The sequence below is a fragment of the Jaculus jaculus genome, chromosome 12, assembly GCF_020740685.1.
Source record: "Jaculus jaculus isolate mJacJac1 chromosome 12, mJacJac1.mat.Y.cur, whole genome shotgun sequence".
Taxonomy (NCBI): domain Eukaryota; kingdom Metazoa; phylum Chordata; class Mammalia; order Rodentia; family Dipodidae; genus Jaculus; species Jaculus jaculus.
In genome coordinates, this window is record NC_059113.1 from 24,221,904 (window position 1) to 24,239,075 (window position 17,172).

General features: G+C 39.1%; 1 protein-coding gene across 2 annotated transcripts in view; it reads left to right on the top strand.

Moving 5' to 3' along the window:
* The window catches only part of Hook3 (hook microtubule tethering protein 3), a 103,298-nt gene extending 87,049 nt beyond the window's left edge, over positions 1-16,249 (top strand). For both annotated transcript variants that reach the window (XM_045131223.1, XM_045131224.1), the window contains 5 exons: positions 1,404-1,486; positions 2,618-2,718; positions 7,768-7,872; positions 8,039-8,110; positions 14,164-16,249. In XM_045131223.1, coding sequence (XP_044987158.1) covers positions 1,404-1,486; positions 2,618-2,718; positions 7,768-7,872; positions 8,039-8,110; positions 14,164-14,304 — 502 coding nt within the window. In that variant the 3' untranslated portion in view covers positions 14,305-16,249. The remainder of the gene's footprint in view (positions 1-1,403; positions 1,487-2,617; positions 2,719-7,767; positions 7,873-8,038; positions 8,111-14,163) is intronic.
* Positions 16,250-17,172: the final 923 nt, after the last annotated feature.

Here is a 17,172-nt window from a genome sequence, read left to right on the forward strand (position 1 = left end):
ATTTGGTAGGAGTTGATTTTTCTCTGTGTTGATCTCCTTCACCCTTGTGCTGGTATCGGTTCACCAGGAAAACAGCACCCTTGCTTGTTTCGCCAATTTATTTAAGTTTTCTTAGTTCTAAGGAGAGAGCCACCCCATCATATCTCAAAAGGGCCCCAGCTGAAAACAAAGTACTTAGTTTTTATAGGTGTTTTTCAGCCTTTTTTCCTGCACATATTACCTAGATATCACTCTGACTACTAGGGATAACTATATACACTTTATGCAAATTCCATGGGAAGACAATTGTTTTCTGTCCATTATTTTTTATATTAGAATACAACCTATGTACAATTATATACATATACTGAGTTCCTAAAGAATACAGCCTGGGAAATTTTACCTCCATACATAGGTGACTTAGATCAACATATAGATACTTCCAGTTACTCAATAGTATTCTTTCTTCTAGCTGACTGATTACCTCTTCACACCATTATTCTCAGAGGTCTAGTTATGTACTTCTTTTTTTTTTTTTTAATTTAAGAGAGAGAGAGAGAATTGGCATGCCAGTGCCTCAGCCATTGCAATCGAACTCCAAATATTTGTGCCTCCTTATGGGCACATTTGACATTACACTTGCCTCACCTTTGTGCATTTGGCTTACATGGGATCTGGAGAGTCAAACATGAGTACTTAGGCATTGCAGGCAAGCACATTAACTATTAAGCTATCTCCAGCCCCAAGTCATGTAGTTCTAAGTTTATTCTTTTATATTTGTATATAATGGTCTTTCTGTTAACCTTTTTTTTTAAAGAGCTTATTTTTGGCAATAAGATTCTGCATTGTAAAACTTCTACAAAGTTTTAAATTAAATTTTTATAATGTCCTTAATCCTAGAAAAAAAGACCCTCTTATTTGCATTTATGTAAAAGGATTGTATACTGTTGAAAACAAAGATATTTTGTCTTTTTTTTTTTTTTACTTAGTTGTAAGGTATATTGAGTTCATGCTGATTTACTTTGCTTATCTTTATTTCATAGCATGTGTATATAGTGCAAGTGTATTTCAAGTATGATGAATGTAGACATTTATATATTTATTTATTTATTTACTTACTTACTTCATATTTTTCAAAGCAGGGTTTTACTGTAGCCCAGGCTGACCTGGAAATCACTTTGTAGTTCCAGGGTAGCCTCAAGCTCATAGTGATCCTCCTACCTCAGCCTCCCATGTGCTAGGATTAAGGCATGTTACCCATCGCAAAATGTAAACTTTTAATAGGAGGTAGAGTAAAAAAGGTACAAAAGCAAGGGCTTCATATGAAGGTCATTGGTAAGGACTTGCTGGTATGCATGAGTCCTAGATTTGATGTGAAATCACAGAAACAGCAGTAGGTGATATAGTCATGTGCTTTGCTACAGAGAGAAGCTGCATGAAGCCAACAACGAGCTGCAGAAAAAAAGAGCCATTATTGAAGATCTGGAGCCCAGGTTTAACAACAGCTGTAAGTCTTTTATAATCAGCATCATTAGCTTTACACTTGAATTTATATAAATGGTTCCCCTTGAGAAATAGTCCTGTTAGCTCTACTAGCAATTAGAGCATATCATTCTATGCTTTAAAATACTAATTATATTTATGCAATTTCCCTTAATTCTGGATCATAAGTATGATATGAAAGTGGATATTTTCACTACAGTTGCACATCAGCCAGACTTGCACTTCTGTTGATATTTATGACTCTTAAGTTACTTGACCTTATTTATTTGTTTCTATAGAGGTGTTCCTTATACCTCTGCCTACTGAGTGCTGAAATTAAAGTTGTGTGCCACCACACCCAGCAAAAAAAAAGTTTTTGTCAAATAAAATTATGATTTTACTTATTTATTTATTTTGGCTTTGAGGTTTTTTCCAAGGTAAAGTCTCACTGTAGCCCAGGCTAGCCTCAAACTCAGGTGATCCTCCTACCTCAGCCTCCCAAGTGCTGAGATTAAAGATGTATACCACCACACCCAGCTCCAAATTACATGTTTTAAAAGAAAATTTACATATATGACTAGACCAAACAATCTCTCAAAGCTATTGGCATCTATTGTTCGTCAATTAAAATATTTTTAAGATTGTTAAGTCTAAAAAGCTTTGTTTAAATTTTTATTTATTTATTTGAGAGAGATAAAGAGGCAAATAAGAGAGAGAGAATGGGCACACCAGGCCCTCTAGCCACTGCGAATGAACTCCAGATTCATGCACCACCTGGTGCATCTGGCTTATGTGGGTTCAGGGCAATCGAACCTGGGTCCTTTGCCTTTGCAGGCAGGTGCATTACCACTAAGCCATCTATCTGTCCAGCCCTAAGTAAGAAAAAATAAAAATAGGGCTGGAGAGATGGCTTAAGAGTTACAGCACTTGCCTGTGAAGCCTAAGGACCAGGTTCAATTCCCCAGTACCCACGTAAGTCAGATGCACAAGGGGGCACGTGTGTCTGGAGTTTGTTTGCAGTGGCTGGAGGCCCTGGAATGCCCATTCTCTCTCCCTCTCTCTCTCTCTCTCCCTCTCTCTAATAAATAAATAAATAAGTAAAAACATTTAAAAATAACTAAATAAATAAATAACTTTCTTCACCTACCATTTGCAGCCTTAAGAATTGAAGAATTACAAGAAGCTTTACGGAAAAAAGAAGAAGAAATGAAGCAAATGGAAGAACGATACAAAAAATACTTAGAGAAAGCCAAAAGTGTAAGTATGGATTTGTGGGTTTCTCACTTCACTTTCTGGTCATGTTTTTCTGTAATCTAAAAATATATTATCCATACTATACACCTGACTAATGACATTTTTAAAAAACCTAGAGAAATCCTGAGAATGAAGTAATTATCAAAATAGGTAACTCCTAGATGGCCATGATGGCACACACCTTTGATCCCAGCACGCACTTCCAGGTCAGCCTGGGCTAGAGCGAGACTCTAGCTCAAAAAAAACAAAAACAAAGGAAAAATAGATAAGTCCAAAAAATTATTTAACACAAATTACTTACAAAGTTAACTACATAAAATTGTACCTTATGTAGTAGATAGTTGACAGCCACCACTATAGTCCATAATTAGATTTAATAACACATGAAAAACAAAGTATAATGACTTACATATGAAAATATCATAATCATACCAGGCATGGTGGTACATAGCTTTAATTTCTAGCTCTCAGGAGGCTGAGGTAGGAGGATTGCCATGAGTTTGAGGCCAGTCAAGATCTTACAGAGTAAATTCCAGGTCAGCCTGGGCTAAAGTGAGACCCTACCTCGAGAGGGGGAATAAAAAAAACAGAAAATTCTGTAATAACTTAAAAAATTGTGGGGCTGGTGCTGGAGAGATGGCTTAGCAGTTAAGGCATTTGCGTGCAAAGCCAAAGGACCTTGGTTTGATTCCGCAGGACACACGTTAGCCAGATGTACAAAATGTCGCATGCATCTGGAGTTCTTTTGCAGTGACCAGAGGCCCTGGCATGCCCATTCTCTCCCTCCCCCCCCCCCTCAAACAAAAAAGTAAAATATATTTTTAAAAATCTGGGCATCTTGTTCACTGTTTAAAAAAAAATGTAGGGCTGGAGAGATGGCTCAGCAGCTAAGGCACTTGCCTACAAAGCCTAACAACCTAGGTTTGATTCCCATTACAAATGTAAAGCCAGATGCACAAAGTGGCATATATATCTGTAGTTCGTTTCAGCAGCTAGAGGCCGAGGCACACCCATTCTTCTGTCTCTTCCTCTCTTTCTCTCTCCCTGTCTCCTTCCCTCTCTGTCACTTTCTCTCTGCTTGCAAATAAATTATTTTGTTTTTTAAAGTAGCAGCTACCTTCTCTGACCAGGTTTATTTCATGTTTACAGTTTAGAGAGAAAGTTTCCTCATGGGGAGAAAGCATAATAACCATTTCCCCTCTTCATACATCAGCTACAGAGAGGGAGAGAGAGAGATTGAGGGGCTCTACACACCCAGTGGGATATCCACCCTTCTCTAGCAAGGCTGTACCTCCTATAGGCTCCACCAGCTGAGAACTAAATAGGAAGCTTAGTCACAAAGCTATGAGGAACATTTCATTCAAACTACCAATAAAATTAAACACACTGGAAAAAACCACACACACACACAATTAACAATATACTGTACAACAGCCCTGCCCTGGTTGATAGCTCTTGATGTAATGTCATGGTCAGCAATGATTAACCTGAATCTAAGCAATCTTTTTTTTTTTTAATTTTTTGTTCATTTTTTTAATTTATTTGAGAGCGACAGACAGAGAGAAAGAATGGGCACGCCTGGCCTCCAGCCACTGCAAACAGAATCCAGACACGTGCACCCACTTGTGCATCTGGCTAACATGGGTCCTGGGGAATCGAGCCTTGAACCAGGGTCCTTAGGCTTCACAGGCAAGCGCTTAACCACTAAGCAATCTCTCCAGCCCTAAGAAATCTTTTGAATTCTACTTATGTAGAAGGAAAATAAAAACTGAGGCTGGGAGGCTGAGGTAGGAGGATTGCCATGAGTTTGAGGCCAGCCTCGGCTAGAGTAGAACCCTACCTAGAACAACACAAACAAAACTGAGGCTCTTACAACAAATTAACACCTTCAGGAAGCTATAGAATTGAAGATTAAAGTCAGTGCCATGAAAAAAGAAAAGTAGTAGAGATTTTAAAAGGAGCCTTACCAGCCAGGCGTAGTGGGACACATCTTTAATCCCAACACTTAGGAGGTAGAGGTAGGAGGATCGCTGTGAGTTTAAGGCCAGCCTGGGGTCCACATAATGAGTTCCAGGCAACCTGGGCTACAGTGAGACCCTACCTTGAGAGAAAAAATAAAATAAAAATAAAAATTCACCTAATTCACAAGTGCATTAAACTATTAGGTCCTAGATTGGGGGCAAAGGGTTCATTATAAAAGACACTTGGTCTGGGCGTCATGGCACACATCTTTAATCCCAGCACTTGGGAGACAGAGGTAAGAGGATTGCTGTGAGTTCAAGGCCACCCTGAGACTACATAGTGGATTCCAGGTCAGTCTGGGCTAGAGTGAGATCCTACCTCGAAAAAACAAAAGACACTTGGAAGCTAGGCATAGTAGTGTATACATTTAATCCCAGCTCTTGAGGGGCTGAGGTAGGAGGATCCCCATGAGTTCAAGGCCAGCCTGAAGCTAGAGTGAGTTCCAGGTCAACCTGAGTAGACTGAGACCCTAATTCCAAATAAAAAGAAAGAGAGAGAAGATGGAGAAGTAAAAAGAAAGAAAAAGAAACTTGGGAGCCAGGTCTGTTGGCACAGGCCTGTAATTTCAGTAACATGGGAAAACTAAGATAGATTACAAATTGAAGTCTAGCATGGACTATTTAGTAACGTCCTGTCTTTAAAAAAAAAGTAGGATTGGAAAGATGGTTTGATGGTTAAAGGTGCTCGCTTCAAAACCTGACAGCCTGAATTCAATTCCCTCGTACCTACCTAAGGCCAGATGCACAAAGTGGACCGTGTATCTGGAGTTCATTTGTAGTAGCAGATCTTTGGTATAACCATTCTCTCTTTGCTTATGAATAGAAATAATATTTTAAAAAAAAAAAAGAAAAGAAAAAGTAAGTCTGGAGAGGTGGCTAAGCAGTTCAAACACTTGCCTACAAAGCCTAAGGGCCCAAGAGTGATTCCCCAGTTCCCACATAAAGCTAGATGTATAAGGTGGCCCTGTGTCTAGAGTTTATTTGCAGTGGCTAGAGGCCCTGGTGCACCTATTGTCTGTCTGCCTCCTTCCTACCTACCTCCCCCTCCCCTCTGTCTTTCTCAAGTAAATAAATAAAATATTAAAAAAATAAAAAGCAAAAAGAAGTCTAGGTCTATACCTCAACAGTAAGACCCTTTCCTACCATGTACACAAAGACCTAGGTTTCATCCCCAATTCACAAAAAAAAGAGAAAGGGAAGGAAGGAAGGAAGGAAGGAAGGAAGGAAGGAAGGAAGGAAGGAAGGAAGGAAGGAAGGAAGGAAGGAAGGAAGGAAGGAAAAAATAAGTTAGTTACTGGGAAACTAAGGAGATACAAAGGTGGACATTGACCAAATATTCCCAATTTTCTAGATTTTTTTTTTTTTTTGGTAGTCTCAGGCTAGCCTCACTGATAGTGATCCTCCTACCTCTGCCTCCCAAGTGCTGGGATTAAAGGCATGCACCACCATGCCCATCTCTGCAAAGAGCATATTGCTAGCATTGTTTCTTTTTCTTTGTTTTTATTTGAAAGTGACAAACAGAGAAAGAGGCAGATAGAGAGAGAGAGAATGGGTGCACCAGGGCCTCCAGCCACTGCTAAAAATCTCCAGACTCATGTGTCCCCTTGTGCATCTGGCTAACATGGGTCCTGGGAAATCAAGCCTCAAACCAGGGTCCTTAGGCTTCACAGCACTTAACTGCTAAGCCATCTCTCCAACCCACATTGTTATTGCAATTATATAGTATATCTTTAAGGATATGCACACTAAAGTACTTGTTCATTATTTGTCATTTTAAGTCAGAACTACTTGTTTGTTTGTTTGTTTGTTCGTTCATTTGAGAAAGAGGCAGAGAGAAAGAGAGTGAGTATGGACATGCCAGGGCCTCCAGCCACTGCAAGATGAACTCCAGACACATGTGCCACTTAGTGTATCTGTCTTTATGTGGGTCCTGGGGAATCAAACCCAGGCCAGCAGGCTTTGCAAGCAAGTGCCTTTAACTGCTGTACCATCTCTCTAGCCCAGAATCACTGCTTATAATTGATTCCTTTATAAATATAATTTTTAAATTACAGTATATTACAAACACATTTTAATATTATCCTGTGAGAGAGTCTTTAATTCTTACAGGTTTATGCTTTGGTGGTAGTGGTAGTAATTGTTAGAAGCTGAACCCAGCCAAGCATGGTGACACACATCTTTAATCCCAGCACTTGGGAGGCAGAGGTAGGAGGATCACTGAGTTTGAGACCAGCCTAAGATTACAGAGTGAGTTCCAGGTCAGCCTGGGCTACAGTGAGACCCTACTTCGAAAATCTAACAAATTCCCCAAAATAAATGAATAAATAAAAATTTTCAAAAGCCAAGCATGATGGCACACACCTTTAATCCCAGCACTTGGGATATAGAGGTCAAAGGATTGCTGTGAGCTCAAGGCCACCCTGAGACTTACATAGTGAATTCCAGGTCAGCCTAGGCTCAAGTAAAACCCTACCTCAAAAACCAAAAATAAAAAAATTAAAATTAAAAACAAATTTTTAAAAAATATAGAAATTAGGGCTGGAGAGATGGCTTAGTGGTTAAGCGCTTGCCTGTGAAGCCTAAGGACCCGAGTTCGAGGCTCGATTCCCCAGGACCCATGTTAGCCAGATACACAAGGGGGCGCATGCATCTGGAGTTTGTTTGCAGTAGCTGGAAGCCCTGGTGTGCCCATTCTCTCTCTCTCTCTCTCTCTCTCTCTCTCTCTCTCTCTCTCTCTCTGTCTTTCTCTCTATCACTCTCAAATAAATAAATAAAATGAAAAAATATTTTTTAAAAAATACAAAAATTGAACCCAGAGCTTCCTGCATGCTAAGCTGGCATTCTTACCACTGACCTGTATCTCCAGCCCGTCAGCCCTCCTCCTACCCTGCTGCCTCCTCAACCTGCATACCAGAGATTGAACCTCAGCACCCAGTATGTTACACACGCACTGTACCACTGGCCTATATCAGCAACCTCCAGCCCCTCATTTTCCTTTCATTAAAATTTTTTGTTTACTGCTTTTTCACAGGTTATCCGTACTTTAGATCCTAAACAGAATCAAGGAGCAGCACCAGAAATACAAGCTCTTAAAAATCAACTCCAGGAACGAGACCGACTATTTCATTCATTAGAGGTAGTTTATACTGCACAATAAAATACTGGGGTTTTTAAAAATCATTTTCTGAGAGCCCTGTTACATTATACATAGGTATCATTGTACCCATGGATTTATGCAATCAATTGTATGTATTTTTTTCATATTACGTTATTTTAAATATTTATCTTTCCTTGTTCTTCAGAAAGAGTATGAGAAAACGAAGAGTCAAAGAGACATGGAGGAGAAATATATTGTTAGTGCCTGGTACAACATGGTAAGAAAATAGCACTTCAGAAACAATGCAAAGCATTGAATATATTGTTATATTGCCTTTGCTGTAGAAGTAATTTTACCAAAATAATCTGAAAGAGTTTCTATCCTAACATACACTAACAAAAGACTGAAAAGCATATGTGGAAACCACCATAAACAGGGCTAGAGTGCTCTAAAAACATCACTATCCCCAGAAGATAGGAAAATAAGTTTAATTTTTGTTCCTCGGAGCCATTTGTTCTGAATATCTGAACAGATGAAATGGCTCTGACTTCTGGGCTGTTTTACTCTCTTTGCAGGATGAGACTTACAGATAGTTTAACTATCACATGGGATTTGAAATGTTTAATATCAGACTTTGGTGGCAGTTTTTCTGTTGTTGGCTTCTTTTGGCAATAGAATATCACCCTGTAACCTAAGCCGTTCTGAACTCAACTATGTAGCCTAGGTTGGCTTTGAACTCAGTGAATTGCCTGTCTAAACCCCCTAAGTGCTTGAATGACAAGCCTGAACTATCATACCTGGCCCATTTCTGCCCTTTTGAAATGTTACTTTTTGAAACATAAAATTGGGCATTCCTTCTTCCAATATTCCCCTCAGACCCAGCTACCGACATAAAGCCACTGTTTCTTTTTTTTTTTTTTTTAAGAATTTTATCCATTTATTTGAATGTGTATATATTTGTATGTGTGTGCCAGGGTCTCCTGCCACTGCAAATGAAAGCCAGACTCATGTACCACTTTCTTTTATTTTATTTTTTTTTTTGGGGGGGGGGTTGAGGTAGGGTATCACTGTAGCCCAGGCTGGCCTGGAATTCACTAAGGGGTCTCAGGGTGGCCTCAAACTCACAGCGATCCTCCTACCTCTGCCTCCCAAGTGCTAAGATCAAAGGCGTGCACCACCACACCCGGCTTTAATGTACCACTTTCTATGTTTGGCTTTACTTGGGTACTGGAGAATAGAATCCATGCTGGCTGGCTTTGCAAGTAAGCATCTTTAACAACTGAGCCATCTCCCCAGCCTACCATTGTTTCATTTTTAGTGCTACAGTTGTACTACCTCTTAAAGGTTAGTATTCCAAACCTTAAAATGTGTGATCTTTGCTTTAAAAAAACTCCTAAGTGGGCTGGAGAGATGGCTTAGCGGTTAAGCCCTTGCCTGTGAAGCCTAAGGACCCCGGTTCAAGGCTCGATTCCCCAGGACCCATGTTAGCCAGATGCACAAGGGGGCGCACACATCTGGAGTTCGTTTACAGTGGCTGGAGGCCCTGGTGTGCTCATTCTCTGTCTATCTGTGTCTCTCTCTCCCTCTCTCTCTATCTGTCACTCTCAAATAAATAATAAATAAAAATGAACAAAAAATATTTTAAAAAACTCCCAAGTTTCATGCTTACTATGTCCACCCTTATATCTGTTTTGATCAAAGTATATATTAAAGATTTTTTTTTCTTTTTTTTTTATTCTTTTTTAATTTTTTTTATATCACTTTTAGAAAAAGGAAATTAGTTTGGAATTTGAATGATACTAAGAAAGGTTCTTGAAACTTATAATTTAAAAACAGAATTTAAGAGATTTCTGTGGGAATTAATCTTTACTCCCACTATTTTGTCTGTCTCTCTCCCTTGGCATTTCATATTCTCAACATTATGCCCTGGACTGCAGGGCTCCTTCCTGCTCAGGTAGTGCCGAGGGAAGGACCAGGCCTGCTCGTTCCTCCCTAAGGGTTGAGGGGATGATGAGCGTCGGACGACTCAGAAACCTCTCCTGGCCACCGGAGAAAAACCACACTGAGTCGGGAGTCTTTCCCATGCAGAAACAACTCGCAGAAACAACTCGCTTTATTACTCTGAGCAGTTGCCTATATCATGTTGGGGTTGAAGGCGGGGATTTTAGGATGGGGGCAGAGGTAAGGGCCAATAGTAAACTTTAACTATTGAAATGGTAATTACAATTAACACACAGAAGTAGCGAGCCAGAAGCCATTAGGCATCTTGCTGAGTCATAGCTGGCCAGAGACAGGTTGCCAGACTTTAGCTAGGCTCAGGAAGTTCTACTAGGCCTCACGCCTGGGCCTTTTAGGGCCCAACACTGGACCTCATTTTTTTCTTTATCAATCATTGTTTCTCATGTTTATTTTGTAACTTTTAACTCTTAAAACTAAAGGGCAGGCTGGAGATGGCTTAGCTGTTACGGTGTTTACCTGTGAAGCCTAAGGACCCAAGTTTGACTCCCCAGAACCCATGTAAGCCAGATGTACATGGTGACACATTCGCACAGATGGCATATTCACACAAGGTGGTGTGTGCATCTGGAGTTTGTTTTCAGTAGCTGGGGCCGTGGCACACCAGTTCTCTCCTTCCCTCCCTTCCTCTCTCTCTCTCTCTCTGTCTCTCTCTTGCTTACTGTCATAAAAAAGTGAAGGAGTAATTCCACATAGCACAAAAGTCATACTCAGATGAGGTAACCAGTAAGACCATCATACTTATATTTAGAAAGTAATGTATCTCAGGCTAAAGAGATGGCTTAGGCTCAGTGGTTAAAAAGAGCTTGTTTGTGATTCCTGATGGCCTGGGTTTGATTCCCCAGAACCCATGTAAGGCCAGATGCAAAAATTGGCACACGGGGGCTGTTGAAATGGCTTAGCAGTTAAGTCATTTGCCTGTGAAGCCAAAGAAGCCAGGTTTGATTCCCCAGGACCCATGTAAGCCAGATGCACAAGGGGCACATGCATCTGGAGTTCATTTGCAGTGGCTAGAGGCCCTGGCATGCCCGTTCTCTCTGTGTCTGTCTCTCTCCTCTCTCTCCCCTTGCAAATAAATAAATAAAGATTTTAAAATGAAAGTGGCACATGGTCTAGAATTGATTTGCAGTGGCAGGAGACTCTGTGCACCCATACTGTTTTTCTCTGTGTCTCTCTCTTAAATAAATAAGATATATTTTAAAAAGAAAAAATAAAAAACAAACCAAGAAAGGAGGGCTGCAGAGATTGCTTTGCAATTAAGGCACTTGCCTACAAAGCCAAAGAACCAAACTTCATTCCCCCAAGACCCACATTACATCTAGAGTTCATTTGCAGCAGCTGGAGGCCCTGATACACCCATTTTCTCCTCCCACTTTCTGTCTCTCTCTCTCTCAAATAAGTAAAAAATAAATTTTTTTTAAAAAATAAAGGAAGGAGGGCTGGAGTGATGGCTTAGTGGTTAAGGCACTTGCCTGCAAAACCTTAAGGACCCATGTTCAACTCTCCAGATCCCACATGAGCCAGACACACAAAGTTGAGGCACATACAAGGCCAAACATGCCCACTAGGTGGCACAGCATCTGGAGTTCGATTGCACTGGTGGAGGCCCTGGCACGCCAATTCTCTTTCTTCTCTTTTCATTCTCTCTATCTCTTGCTGTTGCTCTATAAAATTTTTTTAAATATATATATTTTTAAATATTTTATTTATTTATTTATTTGAGAGAGACAGAGGAAGAGAGAATGAGCACTCCAGGGCTTCCTCAAAGGATCTCCAGACACTTGCGCTCCCTTGTGCATCAGGATAACGTGGGTCCTGGGGAATTGAACCTGGTTCCTTAGGCTTCGTGGGCAAACGCCTTAACTGCAAAGCCATCTCCCCAGCCCACTCTATAAATTTTTAAAAAATGAAAGGAGTCAGACATGGTGGCTCTCGTCTTTAATCCCAGCACTTGAGAGGCAGAAGTAGGAGGATCACTGTGAGTTGGAGGCCACCCTGAGACTACCTAGTGAATTTCAGGTCAGCCTGGGCTAGACTATTTCAAAAAAAACAAAAACAGAAAAAGAAAGGAAAATTCTACATCCAATTTAAATGGAGATAAAGATGTTAAGTGGTGGACAAGGTGCTAAATAGCAACTTTTTACATTTTAAATTATAGATTTTAAATGGACATTTGTTAATCTTATTCAGATCCTCAAATGAATTAATTTTAAGTTTAAAAAACATCTTGTGGGCTGAGGCTTTGGAAATTATTCCCCTGAGTCCATGTCAATATGAATAATTTTCTGATTCTTCAAAAGCAAAATTTGTGTGATGTATGGGTGGCACATGACCATAACCCAGTTAACAGCCTGTTGGAACAACAAAGTGAGTTCCAGACCAGCAGGGTTACATAATAAGACCCTGTCTCAAGTAAAACAGCAAACAAAATGAATTTAAGGGGGAAAAAAAAAAAAAAAACGGGCTGGAGAAATGGCTTGGCAGTTAAGCGCTTGCCTGTGAAGCCTAAGGACCCAGATTCAAGGCTCCATTCCCCAGGACCCACATTAGCCAGATGCACAAAGGGCGTACACATCTGGAGTTCATTTGCACTGCCTGGAGGCCCTGGCATGCCCATGTTGTTTCTCTCTCTCTCTCTGCCTCTTTCTCTGTCTGTCACTCTCAAATAAATAAATAAAAATTTAAAAATTATTTAAAAAAAAAAAACAAAAACATTCAGGCCGGGTATGGTGGTGCACACCTTTAATCTCAGCACTCAGGAGTCACAGGTAGGAGGATCGCCATGAATTCAAGGCCACCCTGAGACTACATAGTGAGTTCCAGGTTAGCCTGGGCTAGAGTGAGACACTACCTCGAAAAAACAAAAACAAACACAAAAACATTCTGGATTTTCTCATTGGGCAAATATGTTTTGATTGGGTACATATGGAAGACTAAAATTATATTCAGAAGACAAAGATATGGCCAGTTATTGTCCTAGAAGCTAAGTAGTGGCAGGAAGATTTTATCTTCATCACCCATGGTTTCTATATTGTTATTTCTTAGTTGCCAGTGTCCCCTTCTTCCCATCAGCTTTTCTCTATCCAGTCAGTGGTGCCACTAACCAGTGATCTCCATTCTTGAACATTTTTCTGGAATTGGTTTATTAAAAGAACACCAAAATTGAGGATGACAAAATGGCTCAGAAGTTAAAGGTTTACTTGCCAACCTGTCAATCCTCTCCAGCATGCACATAAAGCCTGGCCCAAAGTGGCATTTACTGTCTGTGGCTTCATGCACCTATGGCATGGGTGGTGGAGCTAGGAGAATCTGGCCAGCTAGTGTGGCATGAGAGATCCTGTCTCAAAGAATGTGGAAGGAGAGATAGATACTATGGTTCTTTGATCTCCATACACACACACACACACACACACACACACACACACACACACAGAGAGACTTTAAAAACAAGAATTGGCCAGTTGTGGTGACGCATGCCTTCAATCCCAGCACTTGGGAGGCAGAGGTACGAGGATCACCATGAGTTCAAGGTAACCGTGAGACTACATAGTGAATTCCAGGTCAGCCTGAGCTAGAGAGAGACCCTACCTCAAAAATTAAAAAAATAGAAGGAAAGAAAAGAGAGAAAAAGAATTCCCCCATTCCCAAACTACTCATAATTTTCTGCTTTTAGTAAGGTTATTGTCGTTGTTGCTATTTTTCAACATTCTGGGAGCTCCCTGGACATTCCCTCCCTCTTGTCCAGGTGCTGGAGCAGTGATTTTTAACCCTCTCTTCACCCCCTTGCTCTTGGTCGGGCTCTGGTGTGGGTTGTTCTCAAAGTAGAATACAAGTCTGCCTTGGCATGAGGAGAAGCACAGAGTGGTATGTATAATACCAGTAGTTTTTCATCCAGAGGAACAAATGCATTTGTGATTTTTCCTCTCTGATAAGTCCTCTGATTGCCACTGTTTAGATGAATCAACTGCTATCAATCAATTATGTTTTTATTCTTAGAAAATCACTGTATGTTTGATTTGAAAGGAAAGTATGATAGAGTATGAGTAAGGTATTCTAAAAATATCTGTCTTTTTAAAATCTAGTATTATGATTATTATAAAGTCATAAAATTGTCTTAATTTTTCCAAAGGAAATTTTTATATTTAATTGTTGGAACTTAAAGGATTATATCAAATTTTAACCCATAATGAGTAAAATTAATATTCCTAATTGTGCTTTACTGTGTAATATAACAAATTCTGCATGATGAAATTCATGTTTTATAAAAACGTATTCCAAATTGTTATTGGTTTCTTTTTTATTTTAATGTTTTAGGGAATGACTCTGCATAAAAAGGCAGCTGAAGACAGACTGGCTAGTACAGGATCAGGGCAGTCGTTTCTAGCCAGGCAAAGACAAGCAACCAACACAAGAAGATCTTACTCTGGCCATGTACAGCCAGCCACTGCAAGGTAGAGGTATCTGGCCACTGGAAATTTTTGGAAAGTATACTTCTGTTAATGTAACAACATTTCAGGAACTTCAGCCAGCTTATTTTTGTCTCTTCTATGTCAATACTTAAGTGTTTATTATTTGAGGACTTCTCTCTATTGTATTTGTTTTAGTTTCTTTGTCCTTCATTTTGTAGTCTTTTTCAGTTCCTTTTAATGTGCCAAAAATTTGTAAGTGTACAATTAAAAGTGTTGTATAATAGTGTAATACTTTTATTTGTATGAAAATGTCTTCTTCCCAATGGTGTAGGCTTTGTAATCAATTAGATTTTCTGCCAATAATTGATACACAATTTATATTCTTTATTGTGTCTACTGTGTTACCATGCTTTATAAGACTATCTTTGTTTAAAGGGAATTAATCTTTTTTATGGATGTATTAATCTGTTTTCAATTATTTTCCACATGCACTTCAATTAACGTAGATATTTACTACTCACAGTGGTTGTAGAGACACATGCATTGACAGAGGTGCCGGTTGGATCTTCCTTAAGGCACCTGTCAGAGTTAAAGGGAAAAAAATGAATTTTCACATTATTTTTTTTTGTTTGCTTTTGTTTTGGGAAAAGTTGTCATGTAGCCCAGGCTGGCCTCAAGCATGCTGTGTAGCTGAGGATGGTCTTTTGTTTCTGATCCTCCTGCTGGCAAATCTTGAGTGCTGGAATTATAGATGTGTGCCATCACATCCCATTTCATGTGCTACTGAGTATAGAACCCGGTTTGTGCAATCAGGCAAGCATTCTACCAATGAGCTACATTTCCCAGCCCCCCCTTTTTTTAGGAAATTAAACTTGTTCTAAGATTTGGAGATGACTTTTAAAATATAAATGTGAAATTTCATTATTTTCTGATGTCTTGTTTGCTGGTATAAACAGATTTAGTGAAGTTATTTTGGAAGAAATTATAGAATTAAATATGCAGCATTTTTTTTCTTCTTTTGGATTATCTTAGTAGCTAAGGATGAAATTGTATCCATATCTTTGAAATTTATACTCCTCATTGTTCTACATACATAAAAGATTTAATTCTTATAGCCTCACCTTTTAAGCAGTTTGGTGACATATGCCTTACTTGTTTTACTTATTCCTCAATATGAGCCCTTTCATTTCTCAATAGATACTTAACATCTTAATACCAGTCACTAAGACCAGTACAGGACTTCCTGTAAGTAATATTATGGCAGGTTTCTTTACATTTTTGTCTTAAATCTATTCTACTTGTCCAAAAATTGGTTACTAGGGATAGTTCCTTGGATATCCAAGGTTACCTCAAATTATTTATATTATGAGGCACATTTATTGATATTGATGAACAACTGTCAAGTAACCATTGTAAAACCCTTTGTCTACATAAGGTAATAAGTAATGTTGAGTTATCATTTATTTGAAAATGAACTGCCTTTTATCCTCTTCCCTATTAATTTACATATTTGGTCCCAAATTATACTTAAGGTTTCTGGCCTTTTGCTTTGCTTGGATAGCAAATTTGTTAAAAAAAATTTTTTTTAAGTTTTAATTAGGCCAAGAATTTTTGTTTGTTTGCAGGTAGGATATCTAGCTGAAAACTGGTTATGTACTTGACATTTAGAAGTTCCAGTGTCGTAAGTAATTCTGTATTCTAAAGACAAGTAACTTTAAATTAATCTCAGTCTAAAATTTTTCAAAAACTATACTCAAGTGTTGGTTTTAAATTCTTCCTCTTACAAGAAAGTTGATCTAAAAATTTATAATGCATATTATTTTCTGTTTGAAATATTTTAGTTTTGAATTTGGGTTTTTTGTCAAACAGGGTTTCTACGTATAAGTGAGACTGGCCTTGAACTCAGTGCTGAGATTACAGGCATACAATACCATATCCAGCTTTGTAGTGTTCGTAGAAATTGCTCATAAAGTATGAAATGTACACAGAAATGATAGCATGTGTTGTACAGTTACTGTTTTTCTTTTTAACATTCATTACAGAAGTCTGAGCATAGCGTGAGGACTTCTGCACGTTGTGATCATAAAAAAAAAACAGCAAGAATTATAAATAATAGAGAAGGGCTGGAGAGATGGCTCAGCAATTAAAGGCACTTGCTTGCAAACCTGATAACCAGGGTTCAGTTCCCCAGTACCCACATAAGCCAGATGCACAAAGTGGCACATGCCTCTGGAGTTCATTTGCAGTAGCAGGAGGCCCTGGCACACCCATTCATTCCCTCTTTCTTTTCTCATTCTGCCTCTTTCTCTATATGTGTCTTTCTTTCAAATAAATTAATTAAAGAAACAATGGAGAGAGCTGTGTGAGGAGAATTCATCAGGCTAAGAAGACTTCTTTGCCTTTGTGTTTTTATTTTGAGGCAGTTTTGTTACATTGTTAATACATCCCTCAAATCCCTGAACTCAAAACCAGACTTTGCCTCTGCCTTCCAACAGGCTGAGATTACAGGCATGTGACACCATGCCCAAATAATGTAACAAATTTTGATAATCAAAAACTAAAAATCTTAAGATACAGACTTGGGACATGGCTCAGAGATTAAAGGTATTTGCTGCAAAACCTGCCAGCCAGGGTTCAGTACCCTGGTACCCATGTACAGCTAGATGCAAAAGTGGCTCCTGCAGCAAAAGGCCCTGGTGTGTCCATACAGACACACACACACACCATGTGCAAACAATAATATTTTAAATTAAACTGATTCAAGATAATTCTTAACCCTCTTCTATTTCACAAACAGAATATTGATTGAACCATTTTAAAATAAATTATAGCTGGGCATGATGGTGCATGCCTTTAATCCCAGCATTTGGGAGGCCAAATAGGAGGATCCCTGTGTTTGAGGCTAATATGTTGG